Source organism: Dreissena polymorpha, chromosome 15, assembly GCF_020536995.1.
Source record: "Dreissena polymorpha isolate Duluth1 chromosome 15, UMN_Dpol_1.0, whole genome shotgun sequence".
Classification (NCBI taxonomy): domain Eukaryota; kingdom Metazoa; phylum Mollusca; class Bivalvia; order Myida; family Dreissenidae; genus Dreissena; species Dreissena polymorpha.
Genome location: NC_068369.1, coordinates 10201140 through 10223106, shown reverse-complemented (window position 1 = coordinate 10223106; position 21967 = coordinate 10201140). Strand labels below are relative to the sequence as shown.

The following is a 21967-nucleotide window of genomic DNA, read 5'->3' as shown; positions in this document are numbered from 1 at the left end:
TACTGTAAATTTGTTCAAGATTGGAATAGACAAATTATGGTTGGATAAGCGTTTTGACATATCAGAAGTGCAGGGTTCGCCAAATCTTGAAAAATCTGTCAGTCAGACTTGAAATTTTTATCAGTCCGAATCAGTTTCTGTCAGTCCCACTGTCCGACTAAACTATAACAGCAAAACACAACACAAGAGAGTACCTTGTATTATGTATTGGTTTGGATCACATTAACATACAATAATACATCTTGAAAGTCGATATTATTTAACAATTGTCATAAAAAGTAATCAACCACAAATAATCCAAAGGGGTAGAAGGGGAACGAATAAGGAGCCGGGTGCAGCTTCATCTGAAATGAAAACGAAAATATGCTCCAATTCTACTTGAAGGAGTTTATTTCGCTCTACATTTCACAACTGTCAGACTCTTGGCACTTTCATAATATTTCAACTGCAAATCGTTCCACATTTTCCAACAATAAAATAAAAGGTTTAAACTAAAACTTATATTAAACGATGTTTAACAAAACGAAATCACCTGTTATCTAAATCACCAGAATTCTGTCACTTTTTGTTTTCTTGAAGTGGAGTCATCTCGCGAAAACATGTTGCTGTGAAAATCCTCATATACGATTGGTTAAAGAGGAATTGATCCGTATTACCAACAAGCGCAAAGTCATAGACGGCTCATATTTCATACATGGCCAAGTCCTCAAGCAAACCAACACAGCAAAGTACTTGGACCTCACACTTGACAATAGCCTATCCTGGAACAGCCATATTGACACAACATGTAAGAAGGCTAATAACACCACAGCATTCTTAAGAAGAAACCTAAGCGTATGCCCAAAAGATATCAAGGCCACATGCTACAAGTCCTTGATCCGACCTCAGCTAGAGTATGCAGCATCAGTATGGGACCCGCACACTAGGACCAACATGGACAAGCTTGAGAAAGTGCAAAGAAGGGCTGCTCGATTCTGCACAGGCGAATTCAAACAAGCCAGCAGTGTCACAGCCATGATGAAAAGGCTTGAATGGGACACACTTGAAGCCCGTTGCCAGCACTCCAAAGCTATCATGATGTTCAGGATCGTGAACAACCTAGTTGACATCCAATCCCAGCATGTCCTACTAACAGCTGGTGTTCATACAAGAGGCCACGCTAACAGGTTCCTTGTACCCTTTGTCAGCGCCAATGCCTACAAATACTCCTTCTTTCCCTCTGGCATCCGCATCTGGAACAGCCTACCAGAAGCGACGATCATGGCACCATCCCTCGACGTCTTTTAGACCAGGATGGACATGTCAAGGCCTTAACTCTGGAGCATCTTGTTTTTATCTTGGTTTTAACTGTTTTGCACGTGTTTTCCCTTACCCATGTACATAGTCACAATTGTGCGACAATGCTCCAGAAGAGCCTAGCACACTGCGCCCGGAAGAAGAATTTAAATCGAAATGCAGGAGTCACGTCCCAAACTAAAACGGTTAATTTCATATCGGTCTACTAACCATTCGAAGAAAATCTGAAAAAATCTCTTTTTGTTCAGCCGAGCTTGGATTATTTGTGGTTTATTAATATTATAATTATTGTTTAATTATATTGACTTTCTGTCGGAACGATTTACTTGAATTTATTGTAGGTCCTGAGTAAAATTTGTCGGTCAGGACCGGCGGACCGATGGTTTTGGCGAACCCTGGAAGTGTATTCATTAAAGCAAATTATAATAACTTGTGACATTTGAAGGTTTCCAGTCAACTCGTACCTAAGTCAACACGTACCTGATTTGGTTAACTTGTACTTTAGTCATTTTTCCGGTTGGTCAACTCGTACCTTTTTAATTTTGTGTTCTTTATGAAGAAAAATTGTGATGGGTGTTTGCATACATTAGATGTTTTTAAGTTTGTTGCAGGTACAAGTTGACCAAATAAAGTTATATTTTGGCATAGACTAACATACCAGGTTGTCTTTAGGATTAAGTAAGATAACATTAACTAAAATGGGAAAAAAACAACAGTAATGATATGATTTTTTTTATAAAATGAAAGTTAAGCATAAAACACAACATACATACAAAATACTTAAATATTAACAAATTTTGCATCGAATTATGGTTCGTCAGATACTCGAGTAGTCAATGGCTAAATCAATTAATCAACACCTAAAATACTTGTTCCTACCTGCGTGACACGGCTCTTTAATATTGTAATTGACCTTTCGACAGCCGATTGATTGACAGGCTTATTAACCAATCAGATTACAGCATAGATTAGGCCCGTTTCTATCCGCCATTTTGTCCGTCAAACTCGCCGTTGTCAGACACATACGCTTATACGTAATTCTGTGTTTTAAACAAAGAAAATGGTTAAAGGTGCTGTTAAGGCACTTGTTATTCAGACACTATGTATCCAGAACGGTTAAAAGATGGAACTACGTTTTTCCGTTCCATAAACCGGGTACTAATCTTAAAAAATGCAACCGTTGGATTCGTCTTTTTGGTCGTCCACACGAACAGCTTATCCTCAACATATTAAGCAATCGCCTGAAAGCAAAACACCTCTACGTTTGTTCTAAGGTCGTTATAATAAGTTACTACGCGGAAATAGAAAATGTAAGTTTTGCAACGGACACGCTATAGAAAACGAGTATCACTTTTTACTTGTTTGTCCTCTATATCGAGAAATTAAAAAGGAACATTAAAAACCATATTTTCAAAGGTGGCCAACGTTAAATAAATTTGACATTCTAATGCAGTCGGCTAATCAAAAAGACATTATAAACTTTGCTAAATATATTATTAATGCTTATGAAATGCGTAATAATAAATATAATCAGTTATAATTTTTAATAATATCACATAAAATAAAGCATTTTTATTTCTTTCGGTTTAAGTCTACCGAATTTAATGTAACTAGTTTTATATCGTTAAAAGTTAAGAAACTATTTTAAAATGCGCATGTAATTATCAATAGGTGCTAATAAATGTCATTTTAAACCATATATGGGCTTTTTACTAATCCGTTATCAAAACAGATGCCGCAAACTGTGAATGACCCTTGACACTTTGATACCCAGTCTGATTAGCGAGGTTTTTTTGTACTTGAAAACTATTTCAACTTCTTATATTTTAAACATTGCAAATATTGTTAAATAGGAAATTAATAATATATTGTGTATGCTACTTTTTTGACGACATTGACTATGTTATACGATTATAACAAAGCTCGTGGGTCATTTTGACCAAACGCATTGTAGATATGTATTATATCGGATTTCAATAAAACGTTCTTTGTCTTCTTATATTTTAAAGTTACTTACCTGTGCCACATTTGCAATGTTGCCATCGATTGCAAAATTAATGGCTTTTAATTAAAAAACTGAAACATCTATTACTCAATGAAAAGTATTGTGACAAACGAACAATTCATACTGTATGTGATAATTGGCGATAATTGGCCGACTTTGATTATAAAATTAACGACTTTTAAGTAGACTAATAAAAAAGTTATGACTATTTAATAGATATGATAATTATATTCAGCACTACTATTCAATGATAATAAAAAAATATTATATGGCATTTCTGGTATACCATGAGGCGTTTTTGGTTCACTTATGCGGTCTTTTTGGGAAACCTTTGTGGTAAACGGCCTTTCTGGTACTATATATTTGAGGGGAGCTAAACACCCATTTGATAATTACATTTTACACATTTAAAATAAAACATGATAGCAATAGAAAAATTTCATGTAATTTGAACCGAAATCATCGGGAATATCTTCCAACGTACCGATTACCGATTCGCGTAGCCAGTTTTATGACGGACTTCGGCGGAGTGACCTCCCTTGAAATCGGGGGGCGTGGCTTCACTCTCGCTGTCGAAAGGTCAATTTACCTAATCTTCACCTGTGTTAAATATTGAATAACAGATTACTCGATACGGGTTCTGATATCTAAATTGATTTAAGCTGCACCTTTGTTCCTTTGTAAAAATAAAGAACACCTTCGAGTAAAATCAAACGGGTTTATCGAGTATTTACATGTTTTAATAAGATTTTATTGGACACATATACAGTCCACTCTCATATCTAAAAGTTTGAGGGAACAAGAAAAAATATCGAAAAAACGTGAGTTCGAGATATCCGATTAGGCGTTTTCAAAGACAAGGGCTGTTTGTACAACATGCATGCCCCCCATATGGACTCTCCGTTGTAGTGACAGCCATTGTTATCCCCACGCTTTTTGAAAAAAAGGTGGGGATATTGTGGTTATCTCCGCCGTCCGTCCGTCTGTCTGTCTGTCCGTCCTGGCCACTATCTCCTCCTACACTAAAAGCACTAGAACCTTGAAACTTACATGTACACACATGGTAGCTATGAGCATATGTGCGACCCTGCACTATTTGGAATTTTGATCTGACCCCTGGGTCAAAAGTTATAGCGGTTGGGGTGGGGCAGCGTCAGAAATTATCACTCATTTTTTTAGGTTATTTTACATTTACTTCTTTATTTCTACACCGATTCACTTCAAATTGATACTGGACCTCTCTTATGACAATACGGTCAATCTCAACCATGCATGGCCCCATTCCCAACCCTGGGGCGCCCCGCCCACATAGGCCACACCCACCAAAAATTTCCATTTACTATAATTTTTTCATTTCTACACGGATTCACTTCAAATTGATACTGAACTTTTGTTATGACATTAGGATCAATCTCAACTATGCATGGCCCCAATCCCAACCCTGGGGCGCCCACCCACATAGGCCACACCCACCAAAAAATTCCATTTACTATAATTTTTTCATTTCTACACAGATTCACTTCAAATTGATACTGGACCTCTCTTATGACAATACGGTCAATCTCAACCATGCATGGCCCCATTCCCAACCCTGGGGCGCCCCGCCCACATAGGCCACACCCACCAAAAATTTCCATTTACTATAATTTTTTCATTTCTACACGGATTCACTTCAAATTGATACTGAACTTTTGTTATGACATTAGGGTCAATCTCAACTATGCATGGCCCCAATCCCAACCCTGGGGCGCCCGCCCACATAGGCCACACCCACCAAAAAATTCCATTTACTATAATTTTTTCATTTCTACACGGATTCACTTCAAATTGATACTGAACTTCTCTTATGACATTAGGGTCAATCTCAACTATGCATGGCCCCATAACCAACCCTGGGGCCCAGCCCACATAGACCACACCCACCCAAAATTGCCTTTACTATAATTTCTTCATTTCTACACCGATTCACTTCAAATTGATATTGAACTTCTCTTATGACAATACAGTCAATCTCAACTATGCATGGCCCCATTACCAACCCTGGGGCGCCCCGCCCACATAGACCACACCCACCCAAAATTGCCTTTTACTATAATTTCTTCATTTCTACACCGATTCACTTCAAATTGATACTGAACCTCTCTTATGACAATACAGTCAATCTCAACTATGCATGGCCCCATTACCAACCCTGGGGCCCCGCCCACATAGACCACACCCGCCCAAAATTGCCTTTTACTATAATTTCTTCATTTCTACACCGATTCACTTCAAATTGATATTGAACTTCTCTTATGACAATACAGTCAATCTCAACTATGCATGGCCCCATTACCAACCCTGGGGCGCCCCGCCCACATAGACCACACCCACCCAAAATTGCCTTTTACTATAATTTCTTCATTTCTACACCGATTCACTTCAAATTGATACTGAACCTCTCTTATGACAATACAGTCAATCTCAACTATGCATGGCCCCATTACCAACCCTGGGGCCCCGCCCACATAGACCACACCCGCCCAAAATTGCCTTTTACTATAATTTCTTCATTTCTACACCGATTCACTTCAAATTGATACTGAACTTCTCTTATGACAATACGGTCAATCTCAACTATGCATGGCACAATTACCAACCCTGGGGCGCCCTGCCCACATATGTCACACCCACCCAAAATTGCCTTTTACTATAACTTCTTCATTTCTACACCAATTCACTTCTAATTGATGATGAACTTCTCTTATGACAATACGGTCAATCTCAGCTATGCATGGCCCCATTACCAACCCTGGGGCACACCTAGGTCAAACATTCGGCGTGGGGATACGCGTCGGCCTCTGCCGCGCCATTTCTAGTGTGAATATGTTTTTTGTCACTGTGACCTTTACCCTTGACCTTTGACCTGAAAATCAATAGGGGTCATCTGCCAGTCATGATCAATGTACCTATGACGTTTCATGATCCTAGCCATAAGCGTTCTTGAGTTATCATCCGGAAACCATTTTACTATTTCGGGTCACCATGACCTTGACCTTTGACCTAGTGACCTGAAAATCAATAGGGGTCATCTGCGAGTCATGATCAATCTACCTATGAAGTTTCATGATCCTAGGCATAAGCGTTCTTGAGTTATCATCCGGAAACCATTTTATTATTTCGGGTCACCGTGACCTTGACCTTTGACCTAGTGACCTGAAAATCAATAGGGGTCATCTGCGAGTCATGATCAATGTACCTATGAAGTTTCATGATCCTAGGCATAAGCGTTCTTGAGTTATCATCCGGAAACCATTTTACTATTTCGGGTCATCGTGACCTTGACCTTTGACCTAGTGACCTGAAAATCAATAGGGGTCATCTGCCAGCCATTATCAATCTACCTACGAAGTTTCATGATCCTAGGCATAAGCGTTCTTGAGTTATCATCCGGAAACCATTTTACTTTTTTGGGTCACTGTGACCTTGACCTTTGACCTAGTGACCTGAAAATCAATAGGGGTCATTTGCCAGCCATTATCAATCTACCAACAAAGTTTCATGATCCTAGGCATAAGCGTCCTTGAGTTATCATCTGGATACCATTTTACTATTTCGGGTCACTGTGACCTTGACCTTTGACCTAGTGACCTGAAAATCAATAGGGGTCATCTGAGAGTCATGATCAATCTACCTATCAAGTTTCATGATCCTAGGCCTAAGCTTTCTTGAGTTATCATCCGGAAACCATTTTACTATTTCGAGTCACCATGACCTTGACCTTTGACCTAGTGACCTAAAAATCAATAGGGGTCATCTGCAAGTCATGATCAATGTACCTATGAAGTTGCATGATCCTAGCCCCAAGCGTTCTTGAGTTATCATCCGGAAACCACCTGGTGGACGGACCGACCAACCGACATGTGCAAAGCAATATACCCCCTCTTCTTCGAAGGGGGGGCATAAAAATACTAACAAAATCTCAGATAGAATTGAAATAAAATTAACTTCCACCAGGTTTTCAATATAAATTACGTATGGAATGACCCAATTTTGATCAAATGAATGACTGGTATTCGGAATTGAGGGGATTCCGGTCTTAAGGAGATATTCTAAGCATGGTTTTATAGGGAAAACAAGAGCTGTGTTTGTGAAACGCAATGCCCCCTACTGCGCCGCTTTGAAGCCATATATTTGACCTCTGACCTTAAAGGATGACCTTGACCTTTCAACACTCAAAATGTGCAGCTCCATGAGATGCACATGCATGCCAAATATCAAGTTGCTATCTTCAATATTGCAAAAGTTATGACCAAGGTTAAAGTTTTGGGACAGACACACACATACAATGACAGACAGACAGACAGGCCAAAAACAATATACCCCCGATCATTTGATCCGGGGGCATCAAAATGGGACTGGATAATTTGGAGGGTTTAGAGAGGATTCCTGTATAGAGAATCCGGTTTAGAGGGTTTCCACTGTATAGCTATTTAAGGAAAAATGCCCCGCTCCCTAGTGGCCATGTTTTTCAACAGACCACAACCATTTTCGAACTTATCCAAGATGTCATTAAGAAGTATGTTTTGACCAAGATTCATCAAGATCGGAACATAAATTTGGCCTCTAGGGTGTTAACAAGTTTTTACTATAGCCATATAAGGAAAAATGCCCCGCCCAATTGCGGCAATGTTATTCAACCAACCATAACCATTTTTAAACTCATCCAAGATATCATTGGGACAAATTTATAGCTGTCTTGGTCAATGTCCCTTCATAGGCGTGAGATGGACAACATCTGGAATCCGCGGAATAATAATGTTGTGATCTAAAAACGCAGATAAACGACCGTCTGCTGGCAATAAGATCAGTTTTGGACCTGGGCGCTTACATATAATACATATAATGATGGAATTGGCAGGGTGATCTGAGAGAGAAAAGTAAGAAAGCTGATGATAAGATCCGACAGATTATTTGATTTTAAATGAATATCAAATCCAAATGTTACTGAGCTAAAGCTATGGGGAAAAAATGAAAAAAAGAAACACATTTTTTTAACAAGTTTTACTTTATTGATACCATTAAGACTACAATGATATATGTTATTAACTCCAAATACTGTTAAAGAGCAATTTGCCTCCTATGAATAACAAGAACAACCACACAATTAGGTCTTTTTACTTGTTTTTTACAAAGTCTTTGGAAGGCATATTGATAAATATTCTGTTAAGCAATGTACAATACCCAAGCTTATTACCTTTTTTCGAAAAGTATGAATTTCAGCTTGTAACAAGCCGACGATACGTGCTTTTTTAAAAGACTGCATAAGATTTAAGATTCCTTTATATACTATTTTACAGAGGTAAAAACACTGTAAATAGATATAAGGGCTACTTACTGATAATGGACTAAATGGCTGTCTGGATGTAGATGGTTGGGGTTGGTTGTCCGGGTCATTGTTGATGTTGTCTGAACGTTGCCTAGGCTTTGGGGCATTCTTGTAACTTTTGACACGACAATGAAAACAAATAACATCACTGTCTGTTGGAACTACAGCAGGCAAGACCTTTCGCAGATAGTTTTTTACAGTGTCAGTCAATGGACTACGATCTTTTGGTTTTGCACGCTTATTACAGCAAATGCATCTGTAGTCTTTCCCCATCCTGAAATTAAAATAAGATTTAGAAAACAAATCTACGCGGTTACGAACTCATATAGCCTGGACGTACAGCAAAAGAAAATGAGTATCTTACCCACTGCGCCAGTGATCAATAAGAGTGGAGAGTATACAATATGGAGAGTATACAATATAGTTATAGTTAATTCATGAGTAAAAATAGATTGACAGCTATAAAAGATTATATTTTCAGCTTCAATAAGACACAATGTATCTGGCAAAGAACATGCAATTATAAATAGTTTAATAACATATTTATCCTAATCTATACAACATCTTCCGAAACAAGCATATTTGAATTTTAAAATCGAACTTGTTCGCTTTAAATCGCCAAGACTGTACTGAAACCCGACCTGTGTGCTTGTGATTTTCGTTCTTCTACTACAATAGAGCAGATCTAAATTATTTTACTTACAACCTTTTTAAACCAGAAACTGATGTGGCCAACATGCATAGAGTATTTAAATTATTGCTTTCGTACATTAAAACTAGACACTTTTTGTTGTATACAGATATATGAATTGCTTGCAAAATGTACCTACATGTACATGGGTATTGTAGAGTGACAAAGTTAGCAAATTTGAAATTCAAGACATAACAATGCGCATATATGTCAATGTTCGCAAAATTCCGGAAGTCTGCAATATTAACAATAAAATGTAAAGAAATTTTGCAAATTGTAACGAAAGTCTAATGGAGGATGAAGGGTCACTAAATCAGGTGTTCAATCTTATGGTTAGAAAAGGAGGGGACATATGTCAACATTATACAATTATTATGCTTATAAGGGTAGTATATAGTTTTAAATGGTCATTGACTTTACAGTATAAAATAATAAATAATTTAGTTATATGTGATAAAACATAAAGCATGATCATTTAGCCACCTTGAAATATACTCATCAAAGCACAAGCTACATGGTAAACGAAACCACTTACTAACTAGAAATGGCGCGGCAGAGGCCGACGCGTATCCCCACGCCGCATGTTTGACCCAAGGGCGCCCCAGGGTTGATCATGGGGCCATGCATAGTTGAGATTGACTGTATTGTCATAAGAGAAGTTCAGTATCAATTAGAAGTGAATGGGTGTAAAAATAAAGAAGTTATAGTAAAAGGCAATTTTGGGAGGGTGTGGCCTATGTGGGCGGGGTGCCCCAGGGTTGGTAATGGGGCCATGCATAGTTGAGATTGACCGTATTGTCATAAGAGAGGTTCAGTATCAATTTGAAGTGAATCAGTGTATTAATGAAGAAATTATAGTAAAAGGCAATTTTGGGCGGGTGTGGTCTATGTGGGCGTGGCGCCCCAGGGTTGGCAACGGGGCCATGCATAGTTGAGTTTGACCGTTTTGTCATAAGAGAGGTTCAGTATCAATTTGAAGTGAATCAGTGTAGAAATGAAGAAGTTAATGTAAAATAACCTAAATTTTTTTTATAGTAAATGGATTTTTTTGGTGGGTGTGGCCTATGTGGGCGGGCGCCCCAGGGTTGGGATTGGGGCCATGCATAGTTGAGATTGACCCTAATGTCATAACAAAAGTTCAGTATCAATTTGAAGTGAATCCGTGTAGAAATGAAAAAATTATAGTAAATGGAAATTTTTGGTGGGTGTGGCCTATGTGGGCGGGGCGCCCCAGGGTTGGGAATGGGGCCATGCATGGTTGAGATTGACCGTATTGTCATAGGTGAGGTCCAGTATCAATTTGAAGTGAATCGGTGTAGAAATAAAGAAGTAAATGTAAAATAACCTAAAAAAATGAGTGATAATTTCTGACGCGGCCCCACCCCAACCCCTATAACTTTTGACCCAGGGGTCAGATCAAAATTCCAAATAGTGCACCGTCGCACATATGCTCATAGCTACCATGTGTGTAAATTTCAAGGTTCTAGTGCTTTTAGTGTAGGAGGAGATAGTGGCCAGGACGGACGGACGGACAGACAGACGGACGGACGGACGGCGGAGATCACCACAATATCCCCACCTTTTTTTCAAAAAGCGTGGGGATAAAAACAATAGAAAAAACAAGAAATGTGTTTGTTGGAAACACTGTCCCCTTCTGCGCCGCTTTGAAATTTAACCTTTGACCTTGAAGGATGACCTTGACCTTAAACTTCCACCACTCAAAATGTGCAACTTCATGAGAACGCCTCTTAAAAAAAAAAGTTGTTTTTTTACCTTTGACCATAAAGGATGACCTTGACCTTGAAAGATGACCTTGACCTTGAACTTCCACCACTCAAAATGTGCAGCTTCATGAGAAGGCCGCTTTGATTTTTTTAATATTTTTTTTGACCTTTGACCTAAAGGGATGACCTTGAAGGATGACCTTGACCTCGAACTTCCACCACATACAATGTGCAGCTTCATGAGAACGCCGCTTTGAAATATTTTTTAATTACTTTGTTTACCTTTGACCTTGAAGGATGACCTTGGCCTTGAAGGATGACCTTGTACATCCACCACTCAAAATGTGCAGCTTCATGAGAACGTTGCTTTGATTTTTTTATAATTTTTTTTACCTTTGACCTTGAAGGATAACCATGACCTTGAAGGATGACCTTGACCTTCTACCACTCAAAATGTGCAGCTTCATGAGAACATCGCTTTGATTTATTTTTTTGACCTTTGACCTTGAAGGATGACCTTGACCTTCCACCACTCAAAATGTGCAGCTTCATGAGAACGCCGCTTTGAAACAATTATATCTTTTTTGATCTTGAAGGATGACCTTGACCTTGAATTTCAACCACTCAAAATGTGCAGCTTCATGAGAACACATGCACACCAAATATCAAGTTGCTATCTTCAATATTGAAAAATGTGTTTGTCTTTTGTTTGACCTTGAAGGATAACCTTGACCTTTCACCACTCAAAATGTGCGCCTCCATGAGATACACATGCATGCAAAATATAAAGTTGCTATCTTCAATATTGCCAAAGTATTTATAAAATGAGAGAATTTGGCCACATATACTTGACCTCTGACCTTGACCTTTCACCACTCAAAATGTGCGGCTCCATGAGATACACATGCATGCCAAATATCAAGTTGGTATCTTCAATATTTCCAAAGTATTCATAAAATGAGCGATTTTGGCCACATATATTTGACCTCTGACCTTGAAGGATGACCTTGACCTTTCACCACTCAAAATGTGCGGCTCCATGAGATACACATGCATGCCAAATATCAAGTTGCTATCTTCAATATTGCAAAAGTATTCATAAAATGAGCGATTTTAGCCACAGATATTTGACCTCTGACCTTGAAAGATGACCTCGACCTTTCACTACTTAAAATGTGCAGCTCCATGAGTTACACATGCATGCCAAATATCAAGTTGCTATTTTGAATATTGAAAAAGTTATTGCAACTGTTAAAGTTGGAGCAAACAGACCAACAGACAGGGCAAAAACAATATGTCCTCCACGATAGTGGGTGGGGGACATAAAAAGTATGTTTGTTTTATAGGGTCTATTTAATCCACCTCAGGAAAATAAGACTCACACACTAATGCACTTTTCACTATATAATACTTTTATTCACACTGTATAGTTATTTAAATATTTCACACAATATTATACTTTTCATATATAGGAGTAAACAACCTTTACCTGCTGTCCTTAAAATCAATAGATGTGAACAACTCTTGATGACGAAATTCCATGTAAACTGTGAGGAAGATCTTTAGTAACTGAACGAAAATGTTTTGGTTGACTAACCACCTGAACCTCATCAAAGATTGCAATTGCACTATAAGGTAAACACATGTAAAACAGTAAGCAGAACGCTTAGCTTCAAACTTACTGTTTATTCTGGGTATCATTATTTTCGTACACTCGTATGACAACATAGCTTAAATTGCTAGACTGTGCTTGTGTAGTTTCAGTGTGGAGATTTCTGTGATCTGGAGTTGTATGAAGCTTAGCCTGAAAATAATTTATTTTATATAAATAATTAAGTAATTCACAACATCGCAATATTTTTTGTCAACATACTATATTGTATGAAAAAGGTGCTCTAAAATATTATCTTTAATTGTAGAAACTTTTGAAGCATTTTAAAAACAAGAGGGCCTGAAAGGCCCAAAGTTGCTCACCTGAGATAACAAGATATTATTGGGACAAATCTTCTGACCAAGTTTCCAAAGATCGGAAAAAGAATGTGGCCTCTAGAGTGTTAACATGAAATGCATGTTCATGCGATGTTTATGAATTTAGGGTATCATTGAGTAGTACGGAATCTTTTGGAAAATATTTGAAAATGATAATAATTACTGTCAGGAGGAAGCTGAAGGTCAAGTGTACACTTGTTTTATATGATGTTATGAACTGTCAACTGAAGAAGCTAAAGAAAGAAAGTGATATTTGTAACTAACATTTCGTCTTCGTTGCTTGGCTTCTTGTCTGAGTGTCCTCCATGACTTTCTTTTTGTTCTCGGCATGTTTAAATTAAATTTGATTTAAAAAACTTGATGCGCGTTATGCACAACTACAGCGATGCCAAGACATTTTTTTCCCTGTCAGTTACACAGTTACGGTAACTCGGACCATTCTGCTCCACGTTGATTTAACTTCAAATATGTTTATAATTGTGTCATTTTTACGATTTGAATATAGATTGACAAAAGTTATTAAGTTAACATTAATATTTTCTATCTTTTTCAGGTACGTACAGAGCATTGAAATCAAATAAATTTGAAGAAGAAAATGAAAAACAAAAAAGCCATTTTTATTTTATTGTTTTTTCCCACAATATTATACCCTACTGTACTAGGGTTACACAATATATTTGGGGGCACTTGTCGATTTACAACAGTATGTCGGCAAGGTTTTTCTCGATATGTATGATTATTTTCATTGCTTTTCAAATGTGTTAATAAAATTGATGTTGTGTTTGTTTGCACGTTTTCATATGTCTTGTCGAGGTTGGAGATGTGATTATTGAGTAATTTGCGTCACCTGTCAAGTTTTGTGTAGCTGGGCTATTATCAAAACATGCGAACCGGCAAACGGCATCACACCTCCAGTGTTTGTTTATCGCGTGTAATGTCAGTAAGGGTGTTGAGAAGTTTGAGTCGTTAAAGTCACCAGTCAATTTAACTGAGCAACACAATGAGCAATAAACAACACACTTCAACATGAATAAATACTGTACATTTGCCATTTTTAATAATTACAAAAATTGTCATTAGACTTACCGTATCTTGAGAATAGAACACCGTATCCTGGGAATAGCACTGCGATCAACAGAGAAATAAACTTGAAATTGTCTTTGAATTGTCGGAATCTTGAAATTGTCAGTCTTTGAAATTGACATAATATTGTCCATAAGCTAACATCGTCGAACTATGGGGAATGTACGACAGTCCTGCACAGCTAAGGAAAAACTTGCCGTCATCCAGTATTTGGAGGAGCATGGCAACCGAGCTGCTGTCCAACAGTTCAGCATTGGGGAGTCATCCATCCGGGAATGGCGAAAAAAGAAGGACGAACTCATGAAAATGCGGAAGACGAAGCAGGCGGCGCGGGGTTCTTCGGCACACTTCATTGAACTTGAAGAGCAGCTCCTTGCCTGGGTTACCAAACATCGTGAGGGTGGCGTCGCTGTTTCCACTATCGAGCTGAGGATTGAAGTACGTCGCCTCGCAGCAATGTCACCCAAAAAGGGTTCTGCCAATATGGAGAGGTTTAAGGGTTCTGCCGACTGGGCGTATGCCTTCCTACAAAGACATCAGCTCTCCATTAGGAGACGTACTCACATTGCCCAGAAGCTCCCATCCGACTTTGAAACACAGCTGCTCGAGTTCCAGCGCTTCGTCATTCGGCAGCGCCTACAATGGGACTACGATCTGTCGCAGATTGGGAACGCTGACCAGACACCCCTAACATTCGATCTGCCATATAGCACGACAATCACCGCCAAGGGCAACAAATCTGTCTCAATCAACACCACGGGGAACGCGAAGAACCGCTTCACTGTGCATGCTATCATGCACAGCTGATGGCGGTAAGCTTCCTCCCTATGTGGTCGTCAAGAGGAAGATCATACCCAAGGGAGCAAAATGGCCATCTGGAATCATTGTCCGTTGCCAGGATAAAGGATGGATGGATGACAACCTGGTGAAGGACTGGGTAAAGAAAGTCTGGGGAAAGCGTCCAGGAGGCTTTTCCAGACGAAGCATGTTAGTGCTAGATGCCTTCCGGTGCCACCGTTCCCCAGCACTTAAAGAGCTTCTTAAAGAAGACATTCGGACGTCATTGGTGATCATCCCTGGTGGAATGACTAGTATGCTCCAACCCCTGGATGTATCGATCAACAAGCCAATAAAATTGCTTCTCCAAAGACGTAGGAACGCCTGGTACTGCGAGGGAAGCCACACATTCACTGCGACTTGGCGGATGCGGAAGCCTGAACTAGAAGAAATTTGCCAATGGATTGTGGACGCCTGGAACGAATTGGACCCGGGCATCATCATTAGAGCCTTCAAGAAATGCAGCATAAGCAACAACCTCGACGGATCAGAAGACGACACATTATGGGACGACAGCAGCAAACAGAGGGAAGAAGACACCTCCATCACCACCTCCACTACCGCCACAACCGACGACGACAATCTTCAAGACAACTTCTACTGCGACAACACACCACACAGGAAAAATGTCACGACCCCTTGGTGGCCATGTTTTTCCACCAACCGGCATCATTTTTGAAATCTTCCAAGATATTATTGGAATGAATCTTCTGACAAAGTTTCATGAGGATCGGACAATAAATGTGGCCTCTACAGCCATATATAGCCATATAAGTCATAATTTGTCACCGCTTGGCAGCCATGTTTTTCAAGCAAACGTAACCATTTTCGAACTCAACCAAGATATCATTGAGACCAATCGTCTGACCAAATTTCATGGTGATCGGGCAAAAATTGTGACTTCTAGAGTGTTTATAAGGTTTCTCTATAGCCAAATAGGGAAAACTGCCACTATATACATATAGAGAAAAATGCCCCGCCCACTGGCGAATATGTTTTTTCACCGATCATTTTTGAACTCATCCGAGACATCAATTGAACCAATGTTTTGACCAACTTTCATGATGATTGGGCAAAATTGTGACTTCTAGAGTGTTTACAAGGTTTCTCTATAGCCAAATAAGGAAAACTGCCCCGCCCACTGGCGGCCATGTTTTTCAACGGATCGGAACCACTTTTCAACTCAGCCAAGATATCATTAAGACAAACATTTTGACAAAGTAACATGAAGATTGGGCATGAAAAGTGACTTTTACAGTGTTAACAAGGTTTTTCTTTTTTTACCTAGTGACCTAGTTTTTGACCCGGCACAACCCAGTTTCGAACCCGGTCGAGATTTTATTGCGACAAAGCTTCTGACCAAGTTTCATGAAGATGGGACAAGAAATGTGGCCTATAGAGTATTTACGAGCAAATGTTTACGGACGGACGGACAGACGATCATACAACGGACAAAAAACGGTCACAAAAGCTCACCTGAGCAATCAGGTGAGCTAAAAAGCTATATGTACTGCGTTATTAAATAAAAATACACTGATACATAACACAACATATTTTAATGAATTGGTACACAAAGATAAGGACAAAATATCAATTTGTGCGAACAATATCTACTTTAAGTTTTTAAAAAACAAAAAATGTTCATTTTACAACTTTTATTATATCTATCACTATACTATGTTTATTTGTAACTAGAGCTTTGTCACAGACATGACGAATACCCCCAAATGTGGCATTGACACATAATATTTTGCATGTTGTCTTCACAAAAAACAGCGGACACCATGCTCAATTTTAAAAACGCACTAAGTGACCCCAATGACCTAGTTTTTGACCCAGAAAGACCAATGTTCTAACTTGTTTTTAAGATCATCTCCATAAAACTTCTGACCAAGTTTGATGAAGATCAGATGTAAACTACTTGAATTAGAGAGCGGACAACTACTACTAATGGGGTTATTTACCCTCGGGACTTCGGTTAGAAACCATTGCCGGAGCACACTGCTTAACATAAAGCTCTGCGTAAAAAAGCCTATAATGGCCATAATATGGACAGCCCGATTTTACTGGGCGGTACCATTTATAATATAATATACTTTGCAGTGTGGATGCGGTGATTTGATAAAAATCTAATACTTAAAAATAGCTTTACTTATAATAAAATTAGATGGAGTATAAACGCAATACTCAATATAAACAGCATATTGTCTGAGCCTTACGCTGTTAAAAAAGCGGCGTTTCTATTGGTTTAAAGGCTTATATAACGATGGCGCTGATTGGCCGAAATTTCTTATTATAAATTACAAGTAGGTCAATCCGGTTTAAAATATAAAAATTTCTCAGCGGACGACCTTGACATTGAGTGCACTTTACAGATTGTAAACAATAAAAATTTCTGTGCAGGAAATATATGGGTTGAAAGAAAAAGGATAATTACATCCAAAAGAGCTTGAATTTTAATGAAATACATGAATTGTTTTATAGTAATAAATTACTTTGTCGATGTTATATTGTTATTCTTCTTCTTATTATTGTTTTTCTTCTTCTTATTATTGTTATTAATATGATATTGTTATTGGATGTTTTTAAAAGGCAAGAGAAAGAGAGAGAATAGCCCAATTTTTATAAGTAAAGATGGTGAAAACACATACTGTTGTATGTGGCATCATCATTACTAGACCCACTGTTCAGTATATACTGCAATGGGTTTGTTGGGAGTCTTTAGACTTTGTGATCTGTGTTTAAATGTTAAAATCAATATAGAATTACCTTAATTTTATGTATCTATGATAGAAAAGAAATACCCTGAAGTGTAATATGTTGGAAATAAGCAAAAATTATTAATATTTTAGGATTTTACAGATCACAAAGTGATTAAACATTGCCACTATGTATTAAATCTATGGATGGATGGGAATTTGTTGTTAGAGTTATATGTTATACAAAGAACTCTGAGCAATAAGAAGATATAAAGATTAATAAACATTAATTAATAGGAAAAGAAGAGCCTGATTTAATAGCACTTATAAGAAAAGGGGGATTAGCATGTAAACATGCAATTATATAGAAATATAACAAAAAAAATTGTATTTGGTAATTGTAATTTAGTTTTAAATTATATTTTGTATTGTAATTGGTATGTATTCATAAATGTGGCACAATGTTAAACACTTGCAGACAGGGAATATAGCCGTAATGCTCCAACATAAGACCCTGTCAGTATGGAACCTCATAAGAATTGGGCTATGAAGAAGAAACGACCCCCCAGAGTGGCGTTAAGACAATATTTAAAAGAGATAACAGTAATAACCCTAATATAATAAGGGCAATGACTGGCCAAACGGTCACCTTTATAGGGCACATGAAAATTATAAGTAAAACAATGAACTTTACATTTAAAAATGAGACAGAACAGATAAATTTATACATAAAAATAAATTATTTACATTATGTACAGTACTTAATAATATGCATTTTTTTATATAAAATACAAGTTGCCAACCTGGAGGGTTAAAAGAAGGAGAGATTTGGAAGTGTAGGCTGGTATGAGTGGGGAATAAACAAGCAGGGGCATTACCACTAGGTTGGCCTAAGGGAGGTTATTGTGGAGGTGGAGTCTACGATGGTTGTTTCCCATGGACCAGAGGGAGTGCAAGGTAGATGAAGAATAGTATGAATACAATAAAAGAAAATTAAATCAGTGTGATATTAAATTGGTAAAAACACCAATTAATACCTCAAAGCAGGTAAAAACCCACAAAATGCTCTTATCCAACCAATATTATTTAAATATAGGGGATAACAAGAGAGAAAATAGTACAAAAGAACCTTATCTGCTATATAAAATAGCAATTTAACACAACAATAAGGAAATTTGCTATGTAAAATAGCAATTTCAACAAGAATTAAGAAAATATAAGGTACACAATTTGCTATGATGGAAAATTAGCAATACCAAGGAAATAGTACCAAAGAATTTGTATTACCCTGGATAGGGCTAAATAAGGGTTTTGCAGGGTATAAGGCCCTGCACCGTGCACTCCAGTTCGACATGGCTCTTCGAGTTTGAAGGGTGTCAAGGGGGAAGGGAGGGGGTGCAATGCAGCCAACATACCCGGGTTACTGGACAGCCTCATCCTTTCTTTTAAATAAAACTGCCATAAACTAGGCGTAAGCATTCACGAGTTATCATCCGGAAACCATTTTCCTATTTCAAGTCACTGTGACCTTGACCTTTGACCTAGTGACCTGAAAATCAATAGGGGTCATCTGCCAGTCATGATCAATGTACCTATGAAGTTTCATGATGCTAGGCCTAAGCATTCTTGAGTTATCATCCGGAAACCATTTTACTATTTCGAGTCACTGTGACCTTGACCTTTGACTTAGCGACCTGAAAATCAATAAGGGTCATCTGCCAGTCATGATCAATGTACCTATGAAGTTTCATGATCCTAGGCCTAAGCATTCTTGAGTTATCATCCAGAAGCAATCTGGTGGACGGACCGACGGACAAACCGACGGACCGACCGACATGTGCAAAACAATTTACCCCCTCTCAGAGCTCCAGATAAGGGCAGTACAGCCGTAAATACGCCTTTTTCATTAAGATTTACGCATTTATTTTTATAAACTGGACGTACAATTACGACATTAATATCCATTTTACGCATTTACGAAAAAATCTGGCAAAACCGATACGTCTGCGTCAGCGCGGCGTGATTTGTTGGTCTCTAACCTAACGGTGCTTTTCGTTAATTTAAATTACCGAAAAGTTGTAGACTGGGTTCATATATTATTGTCTATTCTGTCGCGTGATTTCCTGTAATTTGTAAATCCGTAAAAAACGATATGTCTGCGCGCAATTGAATGCCGGCTTAACCGAAAGCGGCTCAAAACAATACTTTGTTGTCATATAATGACTACATACGGTGTCTTCTAACCATCCCGACATTACATCTGTAAACATAGAAAAAGACATTGTCGCCCCAATATTAAACGATTTGATTGCATCGGTGGCGTAATACGTTAGGAAAACACGACGGGAAACGGATGAGACAGTGAAATAGGTGTTCATTTACTTAGCTTACTAGTTGGCTTGTGTTTTCTTGTCAAGAAAAATGAAGAAATAGTATTAGTCATGAGTTTTAATGTGTAGTTGTATAAGCATCATAATTCAGAATGGAAAACCTAATACAGTAACTGTTTAAGAAGCTACATATATTTATTATAATTGCTGCAAATGTTTCTGTAAAGTCAGTTATACAACCTTCAATATCCAAGAACACGGGTAGTACAGTACTACCTGTATTTTTGGATATGGTAGTACAGGTACTTATTGATTTTAAGCGTTACTCCTTTTCTTTCTGTCAGTGGCAGTACCGTTACTAATTTCACAAATCCTTATCTGGAGCTCTGCCCCCTCTTCTTCGAAGGGGGTCATAAATATGAATATATTAAAAAACTGAAGAATGTAAATGGTGGACTAACGTCATACTCTTATAAAAAAAGTTTTAAAATAAGGAATACCAGGTCAATACCATTGGCCTGATTTAGAAAGGGCAAGGTTGAACAATAATCCCATTAAAATCTAAAACAAAGTTGTGTCAAAATGACACAAATCCGACACAATTACAGTGACTATGTCAGATTTGTGTAAAAATTACACGGTTTAAAAACAAATCAGTCACATGACTGAATAATTGGGTGGGTGTTGGCTGCTCTCCCTCCCCCAATGACCTAGATCTTGTCAGTTATCTGACAGTCTAGTAGGTATTTGGCGAGGGCAGAGAAGACTGGGCCCCTAGCTGCTCCCTTGAGGTCTAGAAAGTTGGAAAGGTTTAAAACTAGTCCATGGGAGTGCAATGCAGTTTCGAGGTGGTCCCTCTGGGCCTTATGGTTTTGGCAGTGCAGCAGCATGTTGGGCGCAGTGAGGGGTTCCTGGCACCTAGGACATGCAGGGTCTACACCAAGGACATACTTTCCTGCGCCACCGAGTAATAGGGTGGTTCCCATCCTAAGGCGCATGATGGCTCTGTCAAGCACAATGCTTGCTGAGTATCTGTCAGGCGGCCTGAGGGTTTTCACGGGTCTGATAAAAGTATGTCTACGGGAAGCCAAATTGTCAGTCCAGAGATTCCACTGACCCACAACAAATTTCTTTGCCATGGAGTAGATCTCAGTAGGCGCCAGGGGTTCCCCAGTATCTACGGCCCCCCTCAAAAGGCCCTCCTTAGCCCCCCTGTCAGCCTGTTCATTCCCACTGATGTTGACACCATGCTGAATGTTAAAAAACGCACTAAATGACCCCCTGACCTAGTTTTAGGCCTGGAATGCCCCATGTTCAAACTTGTCTCAGAAATAATTTAGATAAAACTTGAGACCAAGTTTGGTGAGGATTGGATGAAAACTACTTGAATTAGAGAGCAGACAACATTGTGATGTTTAAAACGCACTAAGTGACCCCGTGACCTTGTTTTTGACCCGGCATGACCCATATTCAAACTTGCCCTAGACATTATCAAGATACAACTTCTTACCAATTTTGGTGAAAATTGGATAAAAACAACTTGAATTAGAGAGCGGACAACATGGTGAGGTTTAAAACACACTAAGTGACCCTGTGACCTAGTTTTTGACCGGGCATTGCCCATGTACGAACTTTACCTACACATCATCTAGTTACAACTTCTGACCAAGTGTGGTGAAGATCGGATTTAAACTACTTGAAATAGAGAGTGGACACCATGCTCAATGTGTAAAACGTACTAAGTGACCCTGTGAACTAGTTTTTGATCTGGCATGGCCGATGTTCGAACTTGGTCTTCAGATCATCTAGATAAAACTTCTGACCAAGTTTGGTAAAGATCGGATGAAAACTACTTGAATAAGAGAGAGGACACTATGCTGAATGTTAAAAAACGCACTAAGTGACCCAGTGACCTAGTTTTTGACCCGGCAAGGCCCATTTTCAA

At 38.6% G+C, this 21967-nt stretch overlaps 1 protein-coding gene across 6 annotated transcripts in view; it reads right to left on the bottom strand.

Annotated features, from left to right (window-relative positions):
* Nucleotides 1-21967, bottom strand: part of LOC127860139 (uncharacterized) — an 88723-nt gene that overhangs the window by 43373 nt on the left and 23383 nt on the right. For 5 of the 6 annotated variants that reach the window (XM_052397995.1, XM_052397997.1, XM_052397998.1 and 2 more), the window contains exons 3-4: nucleotides 12767-12888; nucleotides 8679-8943 (exon numbers count right to left, since the gene is read on the bottom strand). In XM_052397995.1, the coding sequence (XP_052253955.1) occupies nucleotides 8679-8943; nucleotides 12767-12888 (387 nt within the window). Of the gene's footprint in view, nucleotides 1-8678; nucleotides 8944-12766; nucleotides 12889-13337; nucleotides 13701-21967 lie in introns of those variants that run through there. The other variant, XM_052397996.1, reaches the window with a different exon arrangement.